General features: G+C 32.8%; 1 protein-coding gene and 1 long non-coding RNA gene across 2 annotated transcripts; one reads left to right on the forward strand and one right to left on the reverse strand.

Annotated features, from left to right (window-relative positions):
• Positions 1 to 5,355: 5,355 nt before the first annotated feature.
• LOC150034094 (uncharacterized) lies at positions 5,356 to 5,829 on the reverse strand. Its single transcript, XM_090317212.1, has one exon. It carries the CDS (start codon positions 5,827 to 5,829, stop codon positions 5,356 to 5,358), a length of 474 nt encoding a protein of 157 aa, XP_090173338.1.
• Positions 5,830 to 10,776: 4,947 nt separating this feature from the next.
• LOC120086074 (uncharacterized) lies at positions 10,777 to 13,702 on the forward strand. The gene is made up of 2 exons (XR_005484141.2): positions 10,777 to 12,620; positions 13,450 to 13,702. It is a non-coding gene; the product is annotated as an uncharacterized LOC120086074 (long non-coding RNA).
• Positions 13,703 to 25,664: the final 11,962 nt, after the last annotated feature.

A 25,664-nucleotide genomic window follows, 5' to 3' on the forward strand; every position in this document is an offset into this window, starting at 1 on the left:
AATTAATGTAGAAATTTGAATGAAGTTACGTAGTTTCTTGAAAATATATATATTTTTTTATGGTAAAAGAGAGAGAAAAAAAACTTCTATTGGACTAGCCTAACTAATTATTTAAAAAAAAAAACATTGAAAACCGAAATTCTCCTATTCAAAATTCCGAAATTTTTCGCTAGGGTTAGAACCCACTAATTTTAAAAGACTAGCATTGAATTGATATTTAAATTTATATTAGCTCGTGACCAAGCTAAATATAGTAGTAATAAATAGTGATAATAATGACAATAGGCTCAAATTTAGCAATAATACTACGGATTATAATTGCAATTCAATACTGAGATCTTCTTCATTTTATTGTAATTTAATGCCCAAAATAAAAAATTAAACTAGGGAGAGAAATAGTGTTGTTTTTGTAATAATATTAATATATTCTTATCTGTCATACCATATGTGCAGATTCTTTTTCTCTCACCAATAAAAAAATATATGTTTATTTCCACTTGTGCTTTAAATTATAATAATAAAAAAATATTTCGTCAGCCATGAATATATACTCTTTTATATATATATATATAGAAATAATAATTATTGTCTTCTAATTCCACTATTTTAATTTTTTATTATTAGTATTGTTAGTTCAGGCTCTAATCAGGTTTAAATCTTATTTTAAAATTGATTACTTTGTTGTTATTCAATATAGATCTCACACTATTACATTAATAAACATATTTGTGAAATCTTATTTTTAAATTGATTACTTTGTTCTCTTTCAATTACTTTGTTGTTATTCAATATAGATCTCACACTATTACATTAATAAACATATTTGTGCATTGTCTATATATTAAACAACTCAACTAATAGTTTATGTTGTTCTAAATAAAATTAATTAAAAAAAAAAAACTCGACTAAGAGTAGGAATCATGAACATCTTAAAAGGATAAGATTTAAAACTATCCTCTATGAGCCGTTTGGTGTAATGTTTTATAGATCACTAAAAATAGAGGATGTTTGGAAATAAGATATCTAATAATAGAATGTCCGAAAATAAAAGATAACGGTTTGGTTGGGTATGCGAAATGCTATCAAAATTTTATGAATAAAAATCATGTTTGTATTTAATTTATGAAATTAAGTATGAAAATTTTATATAATTTTAATAGATTAATTAATTAAACAATAAATATAAATACATTGATAAAATTAAGAATTAATAATAATTTTAATTATAGATATTTAAAATCAAGTAATTTAAAATTAAAATTAATCAAAATGAAAGGAACGTCACACTAATTATAATCCACTACTTAATAATATTTTTAATTAATTAAGTCCAACAGTATTAATTTCGATTTTAATTAAATAATACAAGAAAATATATTTTAATAAATAATATATTATGTAGAAAGTGAAACACGAGATAAAAATATAATATGTTAGTAATATATATATGTCTATATATATGTGTATACTCATGATATATTAACCATTGATGAAGTAATATAAATGAATCACAGTAAATAATTAACGGATTATAAATAATTAATAATGAATATATGTTCATAATAAATGATCAAATTAAAATTAATCTCAATGAATAATATTTGATTATTAAAAAAAAACACGAAAAGAATCTATTATTATTATGGAAAATTGAACTTTTGTACTAACTAAATTTAACTAATCTTAATTTACTAATTAAATACATTTAAGATACCATTAGTTAATTAATTAGTAATTCATGTGAAAATGTTTTAATAATTGTATATTATTAAAATAAATTAAGTAAATATTTTAATATATTATTAATGATTCATTAAAATACAAATTTATATTAGTTTTGTTAAATTAATATTAATCAATTAATTATATTTTAAATGAAATTATATATAAAATAAAAAAAGAGAAAAAGAGAAAGCTCACCGTTTTGGAAGGAAATAAAATATCCTTATGGGGCTATTCGGGGCTCTTGTTGAGAACAAAAAAATTGCACAACAAACTGTCTTTTATTGATAATGCTGCTAAGCTTAAATAGTAGCTAAACTACATCCACGAAAATAAAGGAGAAAAAATAGCAATCCACTCTTACTACAATTTAGCAAAGTGGAAACAGAAAGCTAAAAATAGAAAACTGTTATAACAAAAAACCTTTCATTCCCTCCCTTAAACTAAATGCTCAGAAGCAATTAGTTTTCCTCTGAAAATTCACATACTCCCAGAAACCTTCGAAGCTTCTGAAAAACTTCTAACTTTAAGGGTTTGGTCATAATGTCTGCCACTTGATCTTGACTTCCACAGTGAACCAATTCAGCTACACCATCTTTTGCAAGATTTCTTAGAAAATGAAACCTCACAACAATATGCTTGCTTCGACCGTGCATAACTGAATTTTTTGACAGCTTGATGGTTGAACTATTGTCACACAATATGGTAATGCAACTTTCATCTAGATGGCCCAACTCCTTCAAAATTTTCCTCACCCAAACTCCTTGACAAGCACAAATTGCAGCAACTACAAACTCAGCTTCTGTAGTTGATAAGGTCACAATAGGTTATTTTTTTTAACACCACGAAACAACACCTGAACTCATTAAAAATACATACCCAGATGTACTTTTTCGATCTTCCAAATCTCCAGCATAGTCACTATCTGTATATGCCAACAATCCAGCATTTCCTCATTTTATGTAATGAATTCCATAGTTCACAGTCCCTTTTAAGTGCCGAAGTATTCTTTTAGCTGCTTGAAGATGATCTTCCATTGGTTTTGCCATGTACCTACTTATAAGGCAAGTAGCAAACATCATATCGGGTCTTGTGGCAGTAAGATACATTAAACTTCCCACCAATTGTTTGTAATATGTATCATCAACAGGGACCCCATTTCCAACTTTACTCAATTTGGAACCAGGAACAATTGGGCTGTTCACAGAGTTACTTTCCAGCATGCCAAACCTTTTCAAAACCTCCAATGCATATTTTCTTTGACATATAAAAATTCCAGAAGACTGTTGTAACACCTCAATCCCAAAAAAGAATCGCATTTTTTCTAAATCAGTCATATCAAATTCACGCAACATGGAATTTTTAAAATCAATCATCATAGTTTCAATCACTAGTAAAAATTAAATCATCAACATACACACTTACAATGATAATTTTTCCTTCAAAACTTCTCTTGGTGAATAATGTTTGTTCGCTATCGTACCTTTGAAATCCTTCATTGATGAAATGTGTTTCAATTCGACTAAACCAAGCACGTGAAGCTTGTTTTAATCCATATAAAGCTTTGTGAAATTTGTAAACTAAGTGCTCATTACCCTTCTTTTGATACCCTTTTGGTTGCTCTACATAAACATCTTCAGTTAACTCACCATGGAGAAAAACTGACTTAACATCAAGCTGAAAAATATTCCAATCCTTTTGTGCAGCTAGAGCAATAATCATTCTTACTGTATCCATCCTTGCCACTGGTGTAAAAACTTCTGTGTAGTCTACTCCATATTGCTGAGAGTAACCTTTAGCAACCAATCGAGCCTTGTACTTATCAATTTTTCCGTGCTCATTGTATTTGATTTTGTAGACCCACTTTACTCCAATCCTTTTAGCTCCAATTGATAGTTCAACAAGTGTCCACGTTTTGTTCTTCTCAATGGATCTGATTTCATTGTCCATGGCCAGCCTCCAATTTCCATCTTGTATAACATCTTCAAATACAATGGATCAGTTGATATCCCTGGTGCCATATGAGCTTCATCCTCTGAAAGACCTTCTCCACTAATATAATCATTCATCCATGTAGGAAGACGTCTCTCACGAGATTCCCTTAAATTCCTCACATTTTGCCCACCATCACCAAAAATGTGATCCTCCTCCCTAACTCCATCTTCTTTATCACTATTAAGTTCATTTTCACTCACATTTTTTTCCTCATCTGCATCATCACCATCACCCAAATCTAAGTGTACTGCTACTATTTGTTTTGCATCTCAATCCCATTGTTTTTCTTCCTCAAAAATTACATCTCTACTCACAAAAACCTTTCCACCGACTGGATCATATAGTCTGTAACCTCTTGACTCCTCATTAACTCCCAATAACACACAAAAAATGCTTTTATTATCTAATTTGGTTCTTTTTGCATCTAGAACATGTGCATGTGCTACACATCCAAAAACCTGAAAATGATCTACTGAAGGTTTTATCCCACTCCAGCCTCCTCTAGTGTGATATCTTGACCACCAAGGTAGGACATCTATTTAAGACATAGATGGTCCAATTTACTGCTTCCGACCAAAAGGTTTTGGGTATATTTTTCTCCGATAGCATTGAACGAACCACGTTCATTATCGTTCTGTTTTTCCTTTCCGCTACACCATTCTGTTGCGGAGTATAGATGGTCGTTAATTGCCTTTTGATCCCATTTTGTTTGCAAAAATCATTGAACTCAACTGAATTAAATTCTCCTCCTCTATCGGTGCGTAAACACTTAATAGGCAACTCAACTTCTTTCTCAACCAAGGACTTAAAGTATTTGAAATAGTTAAAAGATTCTGACTTTTCTACCAAAAAATATACCCATGCTTTTCTGCTATAATCATCAATAAACAACAGAATGTACCTTTTGTTGCTATTAGATGTAGGGGTGATTGGGCCACAAATATCTGCATGAATAAGTTCTAGCTTTTGTGTTGCTCTCCAAGTGCTCCTTTTTGGAAAGGGATCTCGATGTTGTTTCCCTTTGATACAATCAGTGCATGTAAACCCATATACCATGTTTTTGCACTGTAGAGTTCTCAAATCTTTGTAACTCAAATGTCCATATCGTTGATGCCAAATATGAGATAAACTTTCAGCTTCAGCTTTTGTTTGAAGGCACTGATCAACTTGTGTTTGAGAAGAAGTTTGGGTTAGCAAAATAAACATCATGTTGTTGCTCATTTTTGTTTGAATAATTAAGCCTTTCTTTGGATGAAATATTTTGCATTCCCCTCCCTTGATCAAAATAGTCAAACCTTTTTCTTGCAATTGTCCTATACTCAAGAGATTGTTACTCAATTCTGGAATGTAATATACCTCAGTAACAACATGATTAACTCCATTAAAAAACAACTTCACATTTCCTTTGCCTATCACATCCATTTTAGTGTTGTTTCCCAACTTCACTGAATGTTAGAAATCTTCATTGAGCTCACTAAACATGGATCGATCACCACACATATGATTAGAACACCCGGAATCAAGAAACCATGTATCTTCTCTTTTGACTCCATGCAATTCCTCATAGGACATTAGAAGCATTTCTTCTTCTTCATCGATTTCGGCATAGTTTGCTTCTTTATTTTCAGGACACTCATATTAGTAATGCCCAAGTTTTTGGCATCGGTAACACTGCACATTTGCTTTGTTGAAATTTGCTCGACCCCTTCTTCTTCCTCTTCCTTTGTAGCTGCTTCGACCTCGACCTCTTCCTTCATCATTCGTCACCTTCAAGGCTTGCTCCTCTCCGCTTCGTCGCTGAAAATTTTGTTCATGTACTATAAAAAAACTTTTCAACTCATCAATAGTGAGAGTATCGATATCCTTTGACTCTTCAATAGAACAAACGATATAGTTAAACTTTTTTGTTAAAGAGCGTATAATTTTTTCGACCACTTTCACATCTTGCATATCTTCTCCATAAATCCGCATCTTATTTGCCACCGTCATGACTCTGGAGAAGTATTTTATCACTCCTTCACCTGACTTCATCTCAAGAATTTCAAAGTCTCTACGAAGAGCTTGTAGATGAGACCTCTTGACCCTTGCATTGCCTTCAAACTTTTTCTTCATTGCATTCTATATTTCTTTAGAAGTGTTCTTCTTGAGAATGGTTTCTAAAACTGTACGATCAATGGCTTGAAAGAGATAATTCTTTACTTTCAAGTCTTTCAGCTTCATCTCATCATTTTTCTTTCGCTGGGCTTCTGTTTGCAACAATTCGCTAGCTGGTTCAACATATCCAGGTTCGACCAACTCCCAGTATTCCTTGGATCGAAGGAAGTTTTCCATCAACATGCTCCAATGATCATAATAACCATCGAAACGTGGAATTGCCGGCTGTACAAAACTTCCTTCATTCTTATTTGCTTCCATAGTCATTTTGCTGCAAAGTTTCAAAGATTGCTGCTTTGAAAAATCAAAACCACCTTAGCTCTGATACCAGAATGTTGAGAACAAAAAAATTGCACAACAAACTGTCTTTTATTGATAATGCTGCTAAGCTTAAATAGTAGCTAAACTACATCCACGAAAATAAAGGAGAAAAAATAGCAACCCACTCTTACTACAATTCAGCAAAGTGGAAACAGAAAGCTAAAAATAGAAAACTGTTATAACAAAAAATCTTTCATGAATTGAGATAGGATGTCTAGAGTTTATATGTCTGTGGAATTCACGTGTTTGTGTTTGGAGTGCAGAGTTGAGTTCATATGTTTGAGTATCTGATACATTTTTTTGAATTATAAATAATATGTTTTTATAATTGCTATTTTTGTTTAAAACTTTTTTATTCAATAATTCTACGCATATTTGTTTGAATAAAATATGGATTGCAATTTCTTTTTTTAAATTTTAAAGAATTTTTTTTCTCTCTCTCTTTTTTGGGCAATGAACAATAATCAACTCATTACATTTCTTTTAGAAATATAAATAAATTAAATGATAAATTAAAGTGAAATCAAAACTTTTGATTCTAGCTATTTTTTTTTCCATTAATTTAATTATCATCATTTTTTTTTCTTCCTATTGTTGCTCTATATTTTTAATATAGAGCAACAATAGGAATGTCACCACATCTTAACAGTCAATGGAATGTCACCACATCTTCTAATAGTTTCACTTTCATTTCCTCTAAATTTGGAGGATCATTAGAGAATAACTCTTTATTTTTCACTCATTCTCACTGAAAAATGTTTCAAGATTTTTTTTTCTTTTTCATTTTATGGTTTATTTTGTTATATGTTACATACTTTTCGTCTAAATATTCTTAACACTCATTTGATATGTGAATTCATTACATATAAATATTACACTTAATGTAGACAAATTATTTTTTATATATTATATAATCAACAACCCTACAACATACTTTAATAGTCATTAGTCTTATACTAGTCAGAAGTGGCTATCGAAATTGATTATTGAAGATGATTTTTGCTGGAGTTTTGTAGTCGGAGGTGGTTGTCGAAGTCTGAAGTGGTCACATGAAGGTATATTGGAGTTGATTGTCGAAGTTTATCATCAAAGGTGGTTTTTGAATCCCGGAGTTGGTCGAGCGAAAGTGATTATCGAAGATGATTTTTACTAGAGATTATAGTCGGAGTTGACTGTCGAGCCCGAAGTTAGTCGCATGAATATGGTATTAGAGTTGGTTGTCGGAGTTTGTCGTCGATTATTGAAGCCTCAAGTTGGTCATCAGAGTTGCTCACTCAAAGGTGATCATCAAAGGTGATTTTTATTGGAGTTTGTAGTTGGAGGTGGTAGTCGGAGCCTACAAAGGTGGTTGTTGGAGTTGGTCATCGGGGTTTGTTGTCGGAGCCAATTGGTCGTCGGAATTGGTAGCGTAAAGGTGGTTGTCGGAGTTGGGTCATTGTATGTGGTTGTCGGAGCTTGGAGTTGGTGTCGGAGCTATCATCGAATGTGGTTGTCAGATTATGGATTTCGTTGATGGAATTGTCATCGGAGGTAGTTGTCGGAGCTCAGAGTTGGTTACCGAAATTGTCATCGGATGTCAGAGCTTAGTGTTGGTCACCGGAGTCTGTCATCGGAGGTGGTTGTCGGAGCCCGAAGTTTGTTCTCGGAGTGTGACAGTGGTCGATGGGTGGAGCCATTGAAAACATGGGAATAAGGAAGAGTTGGGTGAGTTAGTAAAATATACCAACTCAACTCCACCAACATTTAAAGTTGGTAGGCCAAACAATGAGTTGTTATATTATACCAACTCAAATCAACAAAAGTTGGTGGGTCAAACACCCCTTATATGTGAAAAATTATGATGTTTGAAAACTTATTACTAGATAAAGAGCTAAAAACTGTGAAATAAACATGAGATTTAAATTTTCATGTTAATTTCCGTATATAATATTCTCCAACCAAATGATCCTATGAGTATAAAACAATGAGTTCTCTTATGTTCTTTTTTACAATGGTACCAAAGAAAAAGAAAAAATACAAACACACATACATACATATATATATATATATATACATACAAGTTTAATGGATAGACAAACAAAACATTTGTTACCTTGCAATGGTGAGAAAAAAAGATTGAAGACCACACATTTTTTATGTTTGACCGTACTCTAAACATGGAATTAAACTATCAACTTATGAAATAATATTTGGTTTTATCAATTGAGCTATATTTAATTAACATTTTTTTTATAATTTGATTACAATTTATAATCTCGAAGATCAACATTTATTTGCATTTAAAAACTCGCATAAAAAGTTCTTTTTTCTTTTTATTTTTTAAAGAGCTTAAATACAAGTTAGTTAATGGTAAACTCAATAATAGGTGTAAGTTTTGTTACAATAATGTTTTTTTTAATACAATAACGATAGAGGTGAAGAAATTAAATCTAAGTCTGAATACATGTCAATATCATTGATCTAAACTCATTTTGGCTTGTCACAATAATGTTAATCATCCAATTAATCGAGTATAGAATTTAAAAAGATTTTTTACAACAATGCCTTACACACACACACATATAATTTTTTGTTCTAGTTTAATCATAATTGAATTGTGGATAATTTGAACAACATACTTCTTAGTCATTTGTAGATACTATATATTAATTGAATTAAATTAATATTGGCATGTTATTATAAAATACCTGTAATTTTATATATAAGATTTTTAAAATTTCAATTTGATGCTAATATGAGATCCATTATTGCTCCCAATAAAATAAAATAAATCGGGGTCTATTAATTAAAGACGCATCCGAATTAATTATGAATGCAACTCAACTTTTTATCAAGCTAGCTACTTAATCTACGGACAAAATTATACTATAGTAGTATTAAAAACAAAACTATTACTACGTTCATTAATTGTATATCACAAAATAAATATTTAATTATTACGTGATCCATAAAATAAAATAAAACGTCGAGGATGATTAAAAGATTCGTGGTTCAAATCTCCACCCTCAATTTACTAAGAATGTATATATTAACGTTGTTTAACAAGAAATTTTGGACCAATCACAATTGCCACGTCATTTACCAAATTAATGATAAAATTCCAAATAATTAAATTTTGGACTAATTAGAAGTCGCCATGTGTCCCAAATTGAAGTACAAATTCCGATGATGCAATGTGGTTTCATTATGACCGTTGAATCATTAATTTGACCCAATTTGATATTATTATATGGGTTAAAGTAACCAAAAAATGGACTAAATTTGACCGAAATGTCAAATCAAACCCAAATCCAACTAATTGGGCCCAAAAGCCAGGTACATGAACCAACCAAGCCCAAGCCCAAGAAGCCCACCTATGAACTCTATAAATAGAGAAGCTCTCCTCATTTCGAGAGATCAGCAATTCGAAATCTCTACAATTAGAAGACTCCTTAACTCCTGAAGCGAACCATACCTGAACCATACCTGTTGTCTAAGTCCTTTGAAGATACAAGCAATTCTACATTTAGAGAGCCCAGAGAGAATTCATCAACAATGTTCCAAGAAATAGAACAATGTTCAAAGACTTCTATTTCAAGAACGTTCAGTGCTTTTCTTTTTCAAGTCGAACATATCCACCCAACCAAGAGAGAATTAGAAGATCAAATACTATAGATCGAACCACATCGCATCAAACCAACCTCAACATCAACACCAACTTCCAAGAAGATCAACAAGCGTCCAAGAAGATCAACATGCCCAAAGGTTGATCGTTTAAGAGACCAACCAGCTTAAAGATTATAATTTATTTTAAAAGCAATTGTATCAGATAATGTACTCATTTTCTACAAAATTAATATAAATACAAAGTTCAAGTTTCACGAAATGAATTTCTCTTGAAATCTCGTGTGAACAAACGTGTCAAATGTCGAACGTAAAGAATATGTACAATACGTTATCGTAAATTTCTCCCTTAACTCAAAGTACTGTTAGTTAAGTACACAAAAGTCAAAACTCGCTTCATTGCCACATAGATGGTTAGTTACCACGAATAATTTTAAAAATAGTTACAACATACTTAATTTATAAATTAATAAAGTATTTATGAGATTTTATTATATTATAAAGACTAAATTTTAGTTTCAAAATTAAATTGCAAGAGAGAACATAGTCCAACTGACATATAAATGTGTTAGTTATTCAAAAGTCCTAATTTGAATATTTTGTTTGGTACTAAAAAGAACTATAAGAATTAAATTGTGACTTATTATTACTATTTTTTAAAAAAAAGTCTCTTTTAAAACTAAATTTATAATTAAACTAAAAACTAATAATTTAATACAATATTATTTATTATTATTAGTTGAATGCCCTTTTTATGCTGAAGCTCCAGCTCCCCCCCCGGGTATAATTACAGAGAGACGGCAAGTGGCAACAAAAAAACGCACGTGCATTTACTGTGACCTCTGCCAAAACGCTGATATGGCATTTTAGTAATTAAATAGAAATCCATGCCTTTTTATTTAACCCCTCACGCGGAAGAGAGGCCCCCGCTTGGTTTGAAATTATTTTTTATTTTTTAATTTAAACGACTGCACCATGCGCCGCTTGAAATTGAAATCGTCACCGATCCGAAAATCAGTCTTGCCACGTGTTCTAATCACACTGGTTTGTGCTCGCTATATATAACCCTCGCATCACGCAATCACCTCCCCTACTCCTCGATAGGGTTCCATTAGCCTTAAATGCCTAACCATTTATTTCTCTCTCTTTCTTTCTTTTGTTCTTCATCTCTCTCTCATGGTGGTGGCGATTTTTTGGTTCAGTCATCGGCGGTCTCTAATTCGCTTGGTGCAGGTCGGGAACTGCTTCGCTTCTTGTTCCTTTTTATCTTGATGTTGTTGTTTCTTTCAATTTCCTCTGTTATTAGTGGGAATTTATATAATCGAGCGAATTGGATCCCGCCTTGCATCAACTGAATCCGAGACCGCGATGAAGATTGCATGGATCTAGCATCTTTTACCTGATGTAGTTTCTTCAAGGTTTGGATTGTTTTCCTTCCTGTAATTTACTATTAAGATCTGGAAAATCCACCTCTAGGAGCTTTGTTATCGAATTTCGAAGGTTTAATTCATTTCTGTGCTCTGGATTTTATCAATCTTTTGACGTTATGTTGTTGGTGAATCAATGCGTGTTTATATGACTTAATTGTTTTGTACGAATATCTGATTAGTTATTACTTTGTCGATGATTTATCAATTTTGAGGTTTAATTTGGCAGAAACAGAATCGGTTTATGCTATAGCCTGATCTGATGATCTCTCTGTTCGAAAAGTAAATAGTAATAGAACTAAAAGTGATTTCAGTCAATTTGAATAAATCGTTGTTTGTGCAGTGCGTTTACTGTGGTCCACGTTTGCGTCATTCGCTTTTCTTGATTCTTCCATTTTGCAATTATTCCATGGATTCACAGTGCGTTTCGAGTAAAATTCCATTAACAATGATTCATTTTGGTTGTTTCTTGTTATTGTTATTTTTTTTAATCTCTGTTCTTTTCCCGGTTGCTTTTAGCATCTTCTTTATCCAAGTACTTTGCAGTCTGGCACTACACCGTCGTCGAATCTTTTCGTGTTCCTTTTCCAACCGAGCTCAGTAAACTGTACTTTTTATTCTCCATATGTAGTAACTTTTTTCCTGTGCATCTTTCTGAAGATGCTTATCCACTATCCATTCCAAATTTCCCGTTGTTACTCTCTTTGATAGGCATTTAAGGAAACCGTTAAGGCCTTTTTTCTTCTCTTTTGAAATGCTCGACTTGGAATCTATCTGTTTGATCAACAACACACAGAGTATATAGAGTCATAGTTTTTGGGGGGAATTTGATAGGCTTCTGTCGGTGTCTATCGGCGCGATAGGCTTCTGTCGGTGAAAAGATTAAAATTTTGCTACTTTGTGTTAAAAGTTTCTCTCATTTTTCCATTTTTGAAAATCACTTTTTGTTTGTCTCTTTCTTAGTGGTTATTAATCTTTTTCTTCATCTTGGGAAGTTCCGTACTGTATTGCTTCAGGTTGGAAACTAGATATGTCCTTATTTATAGGTGTAGCTTGATTTTTATATGGAAAATACCAACTCTTTTCTGTTTTGCAGAGGAACAGAGTTGCATAAATTTTTATCAATTTCTTTTTTATTCGATTTTATGCGCAATGTTCACCCTTGCATTTTGTATCTCATTACACTAGTTTTACCATTAATTTTGGCTAACTGTTTCTAACAGAATCCTCCTATTTCGCTATTTTAAAAATGTTAAATTTTATCAATCAAATTTTGTCCAAGTAATTTTTGTAGTAGGACCTTTCGTTGTCATCCTGGAATCTGATCAGCTGTGGCGACAGAAGTAAATCCAAAAATGTAAGGAGCTCAGCGAAAAGAAATGGCGGAATCTAATGAAGGTTAGTCAGCTATATATTTGAAGCTTTTTCTTTTTTCATTTCAATAATACACAGGGTTCTATATTTTTTTTTAAAAAAACTCATTTTTATTTAAATATTTTTGGTAAAAGTTGATTAAAATACACTTGAAAATTATTTTGAATGATTGTCAAATATTCGATTTTTTTCTAAAATAACTTATTTTTTTAAATTAATCGCTGGAAATTTATTCCAAAGATACTCAAAGTCGTTTCTATTCAAGGCTAGCATTTTTTGTTCATTTCACTGAAGGGTAAGGGTAATAATGGAACCAGGTATCTTTCCGTTGCTATGATAAATAGTGATTTTTTTTTAATAAAAAATGTGTATTGGTAAGAATGTTTTTATTATAAGTCGGTCTTATTTGAAAAAGTAAATTATAGTTGTAAGATTAAAGTTTGTTAATGTCTTTTTAAGATTAAAATTTACTAATTTTTGCATGAACCAATTAGAAGCTAAATACATACCGTTTGAAAGATGCCAACTATGGTGGATAATTATTTCAACTTTTTTTTTTAGAAAAAAAAATTAGGAGCGGCCTTTTTAGTGAAGATACGTTCTGGTGAATTGCTTACAAGCAAATAATAAGAATAATAATATTTTAAAAAAGAAGCAAAAAAAAAAAAAAATGTTTGTGACAAATTAAATCAAACTTTAGAGGGGCAGATTTTATGAAGTGAATTTGAAATGACATTTTTTTCTCTCTTAGTTTTGGGAATTTGGGTACAAAGAGTTTAGTGAGAGAGATACAAAAACAAAAGTAGTAGAGATTATATATATCCCAATTATAGTAAAATATTCCTTTCTACAGTAACGAAACTGTGGCACGAGTAAGGCCGGGGTATGGCTTGATAGAACACAGCATCGTGGGTGTGGGCCTGATTTTGGGCCCTTGGATGAGCTTTGTACTGATGGGACACGGCTCTTCGATCACCTATGTACACTTTGTAATTCCTAAACTCCTACCCTTTAGGGTATGAATAATCGATTAAGTTTAGTTTAGTTTGGGTAGTTTGTGCAAACGTCGGGGTTAATAAGGCAATGGCCTCGTTGTTTCTCATCCATTCATTTCCCTTCAACTTTACTTTACTTTGTTTCGGTGCACTATACAAAATTCCTAAACTTTAGGGTGGGCTTTGAATCAGGAGTAGCGAAGATCCAAATGTTCGACCTCTCTCATAGCTGCACATAAATTTTTTAAAAAGAAAAAAAGAAAAAGAGAGAGATCATTTTACAAAAAAAAAATTATCACATCATAATTTCTTATTAAACAGTTCTGGATTCGTAGACAGTATCCAAGTTTTTCTCATTTTTAAGCACATCGATATGTCTGAGTGATTTAAGCCCTTCTCGTTCCCGAGGAAAACGGTGATGAACAAAATTGATAGTTCAATCTATTTATGAATATTTATGCAATTTTGGAATCACTTAAAGTTTCAAACAAAATCTCCATAACAAATTTTATAGATTTTCAATCAGGTGCATATTTCATATCTATTTATTGTCTGCCATGTAGACATGCTTTGTGTAACAGAAATTTCTAATGTGACTTTAATTTATTATTTATTTAATAAGACTGATAGTTTAAATTCCATAGACGAATTAAATATTTAACTCTTACATTTTTTGACATTACTGTTTAAGGTTCAAAATTAACCGAAACGTTGTCGAACATACTCACTAACTCAAACAATGAAATAAAATTACCGATCATAACTAAATATCCACAAACACAATAAAGTAGTAAGAACAGTGTCGAATTTGCAAGGAAATTGATGACTAGTCAGGTTAATTAGAGAATTTCATGTGACGAGAGTTTGATTGGATTTGTGGAAACAACAACTAAAATTTATATGCAATGTAAAGAAACAATTGTATCATTAGGCACTAATGAATTGTACTAAATCTATGAACCTTCGACTTATTAGAAAATCTAGTAACTCAATTATTCAAATTCGATATTAGATCTAATTAGTCTGAATTCAATCTTTCTTAGTGAAATACAAGTTAAAATCGAATTGCATTGTGAAAGGGTCAATTGTTGAGATATACTACAAATTGGATAACCATATTTTATAGCATGATTAATTGGGAATGATTAAATAAGGGCATACATGAATTTGGTAACAAAAAAAGTCTAGACTTACAGATGCGATCCTAATTTGTGCAACTAAATCAATCAATTTTTTTTTTACCTAGGCTATGACAATTTGCAAGCAAGTATTTCAATAAATCAATTTGTTAGATCAATTCAGAAAAAATCTATTAAAATTAAATCAAATCATCCCAAATAATTCACAACAATTCAATAAATTAACTATAAATCCTGCAATAATTTAAACATACAAATAATTCTAAGAAAAATGTACCTAGTCTAGCATATTTGAAAAACCAATCAAAGATGTAGAAAGGCGGTTGAATATGATGAAACTTGGCCAGCAATTCGACCTAATCGTCTCTAGAAATGTCCTTAAAAATGTCTTTAGGCTTTGTTTTTCTTCACACCCCTCGGCTGAATCCAAAAACAGCAATTTATAGATGTGGCACAGCGTCGCACGTTGCTACGGGGCTTTGACGCTCGGTTATGCGTGCGCGCGTTGAAGTCGTAGTATTGCAACGCTAACCATTCTGCATTTCAGCGTTGGGTTGGTGCATCACGACAGTGGAATTATCTATCTTATCTTTGGAGCGTTGCAATGCTTGGGGTGTCCTGTACACCAATTTACTATCTTCAAGCATCAAACAAGCGTTGGACTTAGGCAATTTTGGAGTGTTCCGATGCTGAAATAGGGTACTTTGGTCTTTTTGACATCTCCACTCAGCTTGGTGCATCCAACTCCAATTTTTTTGTTCTTTTGGCTCAATCTTTCATCCATGCAGCATAAGAATTAAGGACATAAAATTAGCTCTTTTTTAGAGCTAATAAACACCCCCAACTTAGTTGTTGATTGTCCCAAGCAAAGTCATAAGACTCGATCATGCAATTGACAAAGAGATTGTTCATTCAATTTATTGAATCCTATCTCAAGTCTCAACCGTCCTTAGGTCGCACAATAAATCTCAATAAAATTCAAATTCATTTAATCACTCAATTGAGACTCATTATAAAAATTTAAAAGAACAAAAAATTTTACAATCAAAGTCATATACGAATGAACACTAAGGCATGAAAACTTTTTCATAAATCGAAAAACTCCTGAAAAAGTTTTTATCATATTCTCATTTCATCTTCTCTCTATTATGGCTCGGTTATCAGCCCAAGACATATCATTCTTGCTAATCAAGAGGAAACGGCAAACAGAGCGAACAGAACATTCAAACATCAAACAATCACAAAGCAATTGGTATAGGGTATTAAAAAAAATCACAAAATCAAGAAGCATGCTTTGACCACCCCCAACTTTAGAAATATGCATTGTCTTCAATGTATAACTAAGCTACAATTCATGTTAAGGACAAAAAGAAGGGACCGGGGGGGGGGAAGAAAAAAAAAACTCTCTTAGAATGAGACACGAGCATGATCGAAAGCTATCCTTTCAAGAGCCAAAAGTATTAGCCAACCTTTCATATTATTCAAAAAGAAATAAACAAAAGAAACAAAGAGGAAGAAAAAAAAAGTCGATAAAATTCTAGCGTCTAACTGTCTCCAGGAAGCGCAACATTTAACGTCTTTTGCTCGACATTAGGTGAGGACGGGCTTAAGTGATTGAGGGTGGAGTCAACAGAAAACTCGAGCGAGCTTAGTTGACTTCCCATTCATTGAAGATCTTGAGGCGATGCCCGTTCACCTTTAACTCCTTTCCAGTCTCCAGGCTCCTGATCTTCACCAAGAAACTGATTAATAATATCAAGAGGACCAAGCTATTTAGACTTAAGCTTATCGGGCATGAGTGAGAGATGTGAATTGTAAAGCAACACTTTCTAACTGATCCTGAACTTCTTCCTTACAGAACCCTTATCATGAATTAACTTTGTCTTTTCCTTGTAGAGTCTCGAGTTCTCATAGGCTTTAAGATGTAATTCCTCTAATTATCGTAGTTTCAGAAGCCTTTCTTCACCGACCTGAGCTAAATTCATATTGCATTGCTTAACTGCCCAATAGGCCTTGTGCTCGACCTTTATCGGCAAATGGAACATCTTGCCATAGACAATCTTTAAGGGCGTCGTCCCAATGGGAGTTTTGAAAGCAGTTACGTAAGCTCAAAGAGCATCGCCGAAGCGCGTGCTTCAATCGTTCCTCGTAGGGTTGACGATTTTCTCAAGGATACTTTTGACATCTCAATTGGATATTTATGCTTGGCCATTCATCTGAGGGTGGTATGGAGTAGCAACTCAATGATGAACTTCATACTTCCTCATAAGAGTCACAGTGGTTCGGTTACAAACGTGCAAACCCTGATCACTGATTATGGCTCGAAGAATACCAAACCTGGAAAAGATGTTAGCCCTTAAAAATCCTGAAACAACAGCAGCATTATTAGTCCTGGTGGAGATAACCCAAACCCACTTTGATACATAATCAATGGCTAACAATATATATAAGTACCCATAAAAAGAAGGAAAGGGTCCCATGAAATCCATACTCCAGACATTGAAAACCTCACACACAATAATAGAGTTAAGTGGCATTTAGTTTATCTTAGACAGAGATCTTAACCTCTGAAATCTCTCACAATATTTACAAAACGCGAATCTGTCGACAAATAAAGAATTCCATATCAACCACTATCTAAAACCTTTCTAGCAGTCCTTTTAGGGCTAAAATGCCCTTCACACGCCATCTCATGACAAAATGAAAGTATAAACTTGAATTCCTCATGGGGACACACCTTTTAACGATTTAGTCTGAGAAAATCTTCCAAGGGTATGACAGGTCCCAAACAAAGTATTTCGAGTCACTCCTTAGTTTAGCTTTCCCAAAACTAGGCGTATCACAAGGAAACTTATCAGTCACAAGGAAATTTACTATGTCAGCATACCATGGTGTTGATGTGGTGATCTGAAATAGGAACTCATCAGGGAAATCCTCTCGTACAGGCGTAGGATCCTTTTTTTGCACATTCCTACTCAAGTGGTCTGCCACTGAACTTTCTGCTCCTCTCCTATCCTTGATGGTCAAGTTAAACTCCTGAAGAAAAAGCATCCATCGAACAAGTCGAGGCTTAGGCTCCTTCTTAGTTAGTATAAATAGTATAAATAGTAACAGAAAAGCCAAGAATGTAAGTGCAAAATTTGTCTAAAGTGAAAACAATTGCCAAAAACTCTTTCTCAGTCGTGGTGTAGTTAATCTAGGTGGATTCAGGGCCCTCGATGTGAAGCATATAACATGATTTTTTTTGTCAATCCATTGGCCAAAAACTGTCTCCATTACTAGATTACTAGCATCACACATTATCTCAAAGGAATGTCCCACCGTGGGGGTTGAAGAATCCGGGTGGTAGTCAACTTTTCCTTCAAAGTGTCAAAGGCCTTCTGCACTGTTTGTCAAACGAAAAAGAACATTCTTCTGTAACAATATGGATAAAGATAGAGCCAACTTTAAAAACCTTGATGAAACGCCCGTAAAAACATGCACTACTAAGAAAAGAACGAATCTCCCTAATACAAGTAGGATAGGGGAGGTTAGCAATAACATCTATCTTTGCCTTGTCTCCCTCAATTCCCTTAGTATAAACTAGATGTCATAGAACAATGCCATGTGAAGCCATAAAATGACACTTCTCATAATTCAACATAAGATTAGTTTCAATGCAACATTTCATCACAAGACCAAGATTATGTAAACAATCATTGAAAGACTCTCCATAAACTGTAAAATCATCCATGAAAACCTTAATGCACTTTTCTATGAAATAAAAAAAAAAACAAAAAAAATACTCATCATACACTTTTGGAATATACCTGGGGCATTGCAAAGCCCGAATGGAATTTTCCTTAAGGCATAGGTCCCGTAAGTGCAAGTGAATGTAGACTTTTCTTGGTCCTCTTGAGCAATTGGGATTTGATAAAATCTTGAGAACCCATTAAGAAAACAAAAGCATGGCTTCCTAGTGAGTCGTTCCACCACCTGGTCAAGAAAAGGGATAAGAAAATGATCCTCTTTAGTTACCTCATTGAACTTTCGAAATTCGATGCACATCCTCCATCCGTTCTGGACGCGCATCGGCACCATCTCACCTTTATCGTTTTCCACAATCATCATACCGGTCTTCTTTGGTACCATATGAATAGGACTTACCCGTTTACTGTTAGGATCTGGGTAAATTATACCGGCCTCATTGAGCTTGATAATTTCTTTGAGAACAACATCCTTCATCGTGGGATTGAGCCTTCTTGATGGTTGAATTGTGGCCTTAGCTTCTTCCTCCAAGGTTATTCTGTGCATGCAAAGAGAAGGACCGACTTCCTTAAGATCATCAAGAGTCTACCCAGTGACCTTCTTATAAGTTTTCATAGTCTCAACTAAATATTCCTTTTGGGTGGATGTCAACTCCTTGGAGATTATAACTGGAAAAGTGTTTCCTTCCCCCAAGTACACGTATTTCAAATGACTAGGGAGAGCTTTCAACTCAATCCCTTGTACCTGCAAATCAACAACACCAGAAAAAGATTCCTCGTGGTTGTTAACATCAATAGAAGAGAGAGATAAATCATGCAAGTCATGCAAGTCCAAATCAATATATGGAGCACTTTATCAGAATCATCATCGCCATCATGTAAAACAATCTCATCCACTAGATCCCGTGTTTCAATCATGCAAAGGGATAGATATTCCTCAGGAAATTTCATAGCATCATAGATATTGAATGCAACCACTTCTCCATCAAACTCTACAGAAAGACATTCCTTATCAACATCAGATTTTGTTTTCGTAGTTTTCATAAAAGGCCTACCTAACAGAATTTAGAAGAATAAAGGGAAGAGACCTCATCCATTTTCAAAATATGGAAATCAACAGGGAAAATCAAAATTTTAACTTGCAACAACACTTCCTCAACTATCCCTAGGGGTTGAATGTAAGATCTATCAGCCAATTGGATGCACACAACAGTCTTTCGCAAATCATTTAATTTAAGATCTTTATACACATGATAAGGCATGACATTAATAGAAGCCCCCAGATCAAGCATGGCATGACGAATGACTCTACTACCAATGACACAGGGTAGAGTAAACATGTTTGGGTCTCGGCATTTCTTAGGCATATTATGTTTAAGCAAAGCCGTAACATTTTTACTCACCACAGCTTACTCCTTATCCTTACCTATCCTTTTCTTGGTGCAAAGTTCCTTGAGGAACTTAACGTACCTTGGAATCTACTGGATCACATTCAAGGGGGAATATTGATTTGAACCTTTTTAAACATTTCAATCAACTCTTCGTCCCTATTGTCCTGCTTCGGTTTCGCCAACCTATTGGGAAAAGGTACCTTAGGTATGTAAGGTTCAATAGATGGTAAGGAAGAAGTACTTACCTTAGGAGTAGATGGGCATACCTTAGGTTCAGTTTCATTTTTCTCATCCTACTGGACTTCTTTATTGGGCTTACTAAGTAGAGGCAAGGTGTCTGACGAGAGGATGGGTGATGGAAGCTCATTACAACTCCTGAGTGTGGTGGCACTCACGTTGGCATGGTCCAGCTGAGCAGGTAGCTTCCTCGAACCCCTTTATAAACAACCCACCACAATAGTTAATCGTGTGACTTGAGTGCCCAAATTTACCATACTCGTCTTGGTTTCCTACTGCTATGCCTTGATGTCCTGTGATAACTGGAATGAGTCTTTTTGCAGCTGTTGGATATGCTGCTGGAATTTTAAGTAATGGTTAGCCAAAGATTTGACAATATCTTCTAATGACATACCTGAAGAAGATGATGACGGTTGATTAGAATGACCGAAACTGTTATGCCCTTGACTATGGCCTTGACCTCCCCATTTGATATTAGGGTGATCTCACTATCCTAGATTATACACTGGAGCATGAAGGTCATATTTTCTATGATAACCCTCAACTGCATTAATTTGGGCTTGAGGACATGCTTCAGAGGCATGCTCCATCAATACACAGGCTCCATAATCTTTCACTTGAACTACTCCTCCATGGGTCATCTATGTCGTAAAAGATGTCAAATTAGAGATATGGGATCTCAATTCATTTACCTCATAATTAGCAAATGAGTCAGATTCAGTAGCCCTAGTCCCGAAATTTTGATAGTTTTCAGCCATGTGCGAGATTAATTCCTGGGCCTCTCTAGGAGTCTTGTCAGCAAGAGCACCTTTAGCAGCAGAGTCAATGGAACTTCTGTCACTAGATAGTAAGCCACTATAGAAATCTTGAATTAACAACTAATCAGAAATCCGTGGTAGGGAAAACTAGCACATAATCTTTTGGATCTTTCCCAATATTCAAACAGGGTTTCATCTACAAATTGTTTAATTATATAGATGTCTTTTCTAATTGGATGAGCTCTAGAAGCTTGAATTTTTTTTTCGAGAAATTTATTTTTTAGTTCATTCAAAGTAGTTATCGATCCTGGAGCTAAGTAATACAACCAATCCTTAGCGTCATCCTATAAGAGGAAGGAAAAGCCTTAAGGTTCAGTTGTTCTTATATAACTCGATGAGGTCGCATAATTACGCACACCATATGGAGGTCCTTTATATGTTGTGAGGGTTCTCTCCTGCTATCCATTTGAAGGTTGGCAACAAGTTTATCGGCCTTAACTTAAGCTCGAATGGTACGGTGGTAGGAGGAAAGACTATGCATAGGGGTTGTTGGTCCATATTTGGTTCTGCCAGCTCCTTCAGAGTTTTCTCTCGAACTTCTTCTCCTATTGCTCCTATTGAATTGTCAGCAACTTGTCGGTTGCCTTCTTCCGACGTCTCTCTTTGGCACCTCTTTCGGATTCTCCTTTCATCTTGGTTAATATATGCAACAAAAATAAGATTTGTACTCTCAAAAGAGCGGGTCATAAACCAAAGGAAAATAACAACACTTTTCCAAGTCTCTCCGGTAACGACACCAATTTGTTCGAGGTTTAGAATTAACAGAAACATTGTCAAACACGCTCACTGACTCAAACAAATGAATAAAATCACTAATCCTAAACTTATACCCACAAACGCAGTAAAGTAGTAAAAACGGGGTTGAATCCACAGGAAAACTGATGATTAGCTAGGTTAATTAGAAAATTCCATGTGACGGGGGTTTGATTGGATTTGTGAAAATAATGACTAACAATTAACATGCAAGAAAGAAACAAAAATGAGCACGCAAAAAAGGTTGGATTAAATCAATGAAAAATCCTTGAGATCAGTATATATGTTTAATATTTCTATCATTAAGCACCAATTAATTGTACTAAAACCCCTCAACCTATTAGAAAGTCTAACAACCCAATTAGCCAAATTCGACATTAACCTAATTAGCCCTAATTCAATTTACAACTTTTCTTTCTTAGCAAAATACAAGTTAAAACTGAATTGCATTACCAAAGGGTTTAATTGTTGAGACATACTACAAGTCGGATATCCATATCTTATAGCATGGTTAATTGGAAATGATTAAATCGGGGCATATATGAGTTGGGTCAGAAAAAATATAGACTTTATACATGCAATCCTAATTTGTGCAACTAAATCAATCAAATTTTTTGCATAGGGTATGACGATTTGCAAACAAGAATTTCAATAAATCAATTTGTCAAATCAATTCAGAAAAATTTATTAAAATTAAATCAAATCATCCCAAAGAATTCAAAATAATTCAGTAAATTAACTAGAAATCCTTCAAGAATTTAAACATACAACTAATCCAAGAAAAATGTACCTAGCCTAGCATATGCATATTGAAAAACAAAACAAAGATGTAAAAGGGCGGCTGAATATGATGAAACTTGGTCAGCAATTCGACTTAATCATCTCCTAAAAACGTCCTCAAGCTATGTTTTTCTTCACACCCCCTAGCTGAATCCAAAAACATCAACTTATAGATTTGGCGTAGCGTCGCAACACTAGGGAGAGCGTTGCACTCACTGTGGTGGCATAGGTTACAGTGTTGAAAAAGCGTTGCAATAGGACTTTGACGCTCGCTTGCGTGCATGTGAAGGAGGATTGTCCGTTGAAGTCGTAGCGTTGCAATGTTGACCATTCTACCTTTCAGCGTTGGGCTGGCGCGTCACGACGGTGGCGTTATCTATCTTCGAAGCATTATGATGCTGCCCTGCTCACTAGCTTACTGTTTTCAAGCGTCAAGCAAGTGTTGGACTTAGGCAATTTACCTAGCCTAGCTAACAATTACATAACTTAAGTTTGTAACAACGAGTTTCTAATAAACTTTCAATCATTCAAAATCAATTTACAATTTCAGATACAAATTTGTTCATTTACTGTAAAGTTGTGGCAGTCAGCAAATAACGTATAAACACATGAAAATAATAGGTGCTTTTAGGGTTGATTTTTTGGGAGGATTAGAACAAAATATAACATTTTAAATAAGTATTTAAAAATTAAAATTATCTATACTATCTAAAAGGGGCTATAGAGGATAAATTTTTTATTTTTCCTTTTGTCCCTTTTAGATGAGGGTTGGGAGTATAAAACGGTTAAATTACTTTTGTCCTTTTCAAAATCGCTCATAAAATACTTTTAATCATTTAAAATGGTTTTTAAATTATTTGAAAAATGCGTCTAAAGGCATAAAACTAAATATTGAATTAATTTAGAGTGATGTGTGTCGTGAAGTAATTCTAAACACAACAGAAGTAATGTAACCATTTTAAAATCACCTTGAAATGCACACCAATTTGTTTCACACCACAACTAAATTTTCGAAGAACACACTTACCAAGAATCATTTTATAGAAGCTACATCAAATTCAAACTAAGCCTAAATCTTTTAGCAACATAATGGTCTAAAGGCCTTATAATTTTTTTTAAAACAAAAATTGTGTCGACTTTTCATAATTTATTTACTATGGGGTTCACCTTTCTTATAAAAAAGAAAAAAAGAAAAAAAAAAGAAAAAAAAAAGAATTTTAGTTAATTATAAGAAACATGATTTAAAAAACTATCGTTTTTTAGTTTCAAAACTTATGTTAGGCGTTGGAAACGTTTCTATAAAGTGGTAATAAAAAAAAATAAATTCACAGAGGAAAATAACATTTTATAAACTTAATTTTCAAAAAATCAAAACAAAAGATGAAATAATTAAAAAAAAAAAAAAAAGAAGTCTGTTTTTCTTTTTTTCAAGTGAGATTTCTCACTTTCAAATCTAATTATTTTAGATAATAAAACTATCGAAAATATTTCAAATATATCAAAATGTCATTATTTAGACAAATTATCAATGATAATAAAATTTTGCTATTTTCAAAAATACTTGTCAACTATTTTCTATATTTAGTCTTTTTTTTTTTTAATGTTCTAACACATTAGTTTTTTTAGTACAAGAACAGTAAAAATGGAAGATTGAACCTCAATTTTAAAAAGGAAGACAATATCACTTAACGTTGAGCGAATCTTATTCTGGACAATATTTAACACATTATTAGTCTTTTAGGAGAGAAAAAAAAAAGAATATTAGTAGAATTTGTAATACCGTTTGTATTTTGTTTGAACGATAAACGTGAAATTTTCGTTGAGTTTCATTTAGGTTAGATTTTATTTTTGTATTTATTCTAAAAGATAGGCAGCAAAAACAGAAAAGTTTGTGGCATTTTTCTAGCCAGCAAATGCTCTTTCCACATTCACACAAGAATCATGGACGACATGTGGAGCAGAAAGTGGAAGTGCGCACCCCACTTTATATATTATTAATTAATTAAGAGATCGAAATATTTACGAACATCGTTCTATTTTAGTTTATATACTTTCATGATTAAATTATGATAAAAAATTTTAAACTTTGTCATTTGTTTAAAAAATTCAAACTAAGAATGGTATGATAATAATGACTTAAAATGTTGGATGGTCTAAATTTTCATTATAGGTCATTGTCACATCATTTCATATTTTAAATTTTTGTCAAAAATTTTAAATAATTTTTATTATAAAGGTCGGTTTTGAATCGTTTATGAAGGTTTGGGAGTAATATTATAATTTTTTAAATTATATGGGTGTTTTTTTAAACAAATGACCAAGTTCAAGTGTAGTTTTTATAACGTAATCTATTTCTAAATGTTTAAATTTAGTCTATTGTTTGATTTTTTTTAATATAAAAAATAGTCTATATTGATATTTTTTCAATAGGTTTAGAAAATATATTCATATGGTGTATTTTCTTTGACCTAAAACTATTGTTATTATTTAACCAAATTCAATGAAAATGAATTTCAAACAACTATATTTAAAATTTATAGAAAAATACATCGACTAAATTTGAAATTTATTGAAAGTGTATGGACTAAATGTTAGAATAAAAAAAAACATTTTAACAATATATATATATATTAAAAAAAAAAGCCTGTAAAAGGCAAATGGAAGAGTTGTTTTCAAAGGAATAATATAGTGGAGAAAAAGGGTCCTCAATATTTAATTGTCTTTGCCTACAACTCCAAGTGACAAAACTACACAATGCTCCATTCTCATACATGTGATGTTTCCATTGCACATTGTCCTTTTGAAATTCAACTTACTCAAAAATATGTCATTGCTTTTATTCAAACACTTCTTCTATTATGGTTCATTGTTTCATTTTTTATTGTTGAAGCATGATATATCTATGGATGTTCAAAAAACTCGATGATCCGATCAATTCAACCTAATTTGTACGATTTAGGTTGAGTTCGGTTCAAATAAATGTAAATCTTGTGGGTTAGGTTGGTCCAGATTCACCTGAAACAAAACCATTTGAACTTTTTATTAATATTAAAAAAAGTATGTTTCTTTTTAATATTTTAAAATTATTTTATTTCATATATTTTCTACTCATAAAAATCATTTGGTAATGAAATGAGTAACTCATCTATCTTATAAATAATGTGAAATATCTAAACTTTCTTTGTGGTATCCTCAACCTCTATTCATTC

The sequence above is a fragment of the Benincasa hispida genome, chromosome 9 (assembly GCF_027475165.1).
Source record: "Benincasa hispida cultivar pf3 chromosome 9, pf3_genome.v1.1, whole genome shotgun sequence".
NCBI lineage: Eukaryota > Viridiplantae > Streptophyta > Magnoliopsida > Cucurbitales > Cucurbitaceae > Benincasa > Benincasa hispida.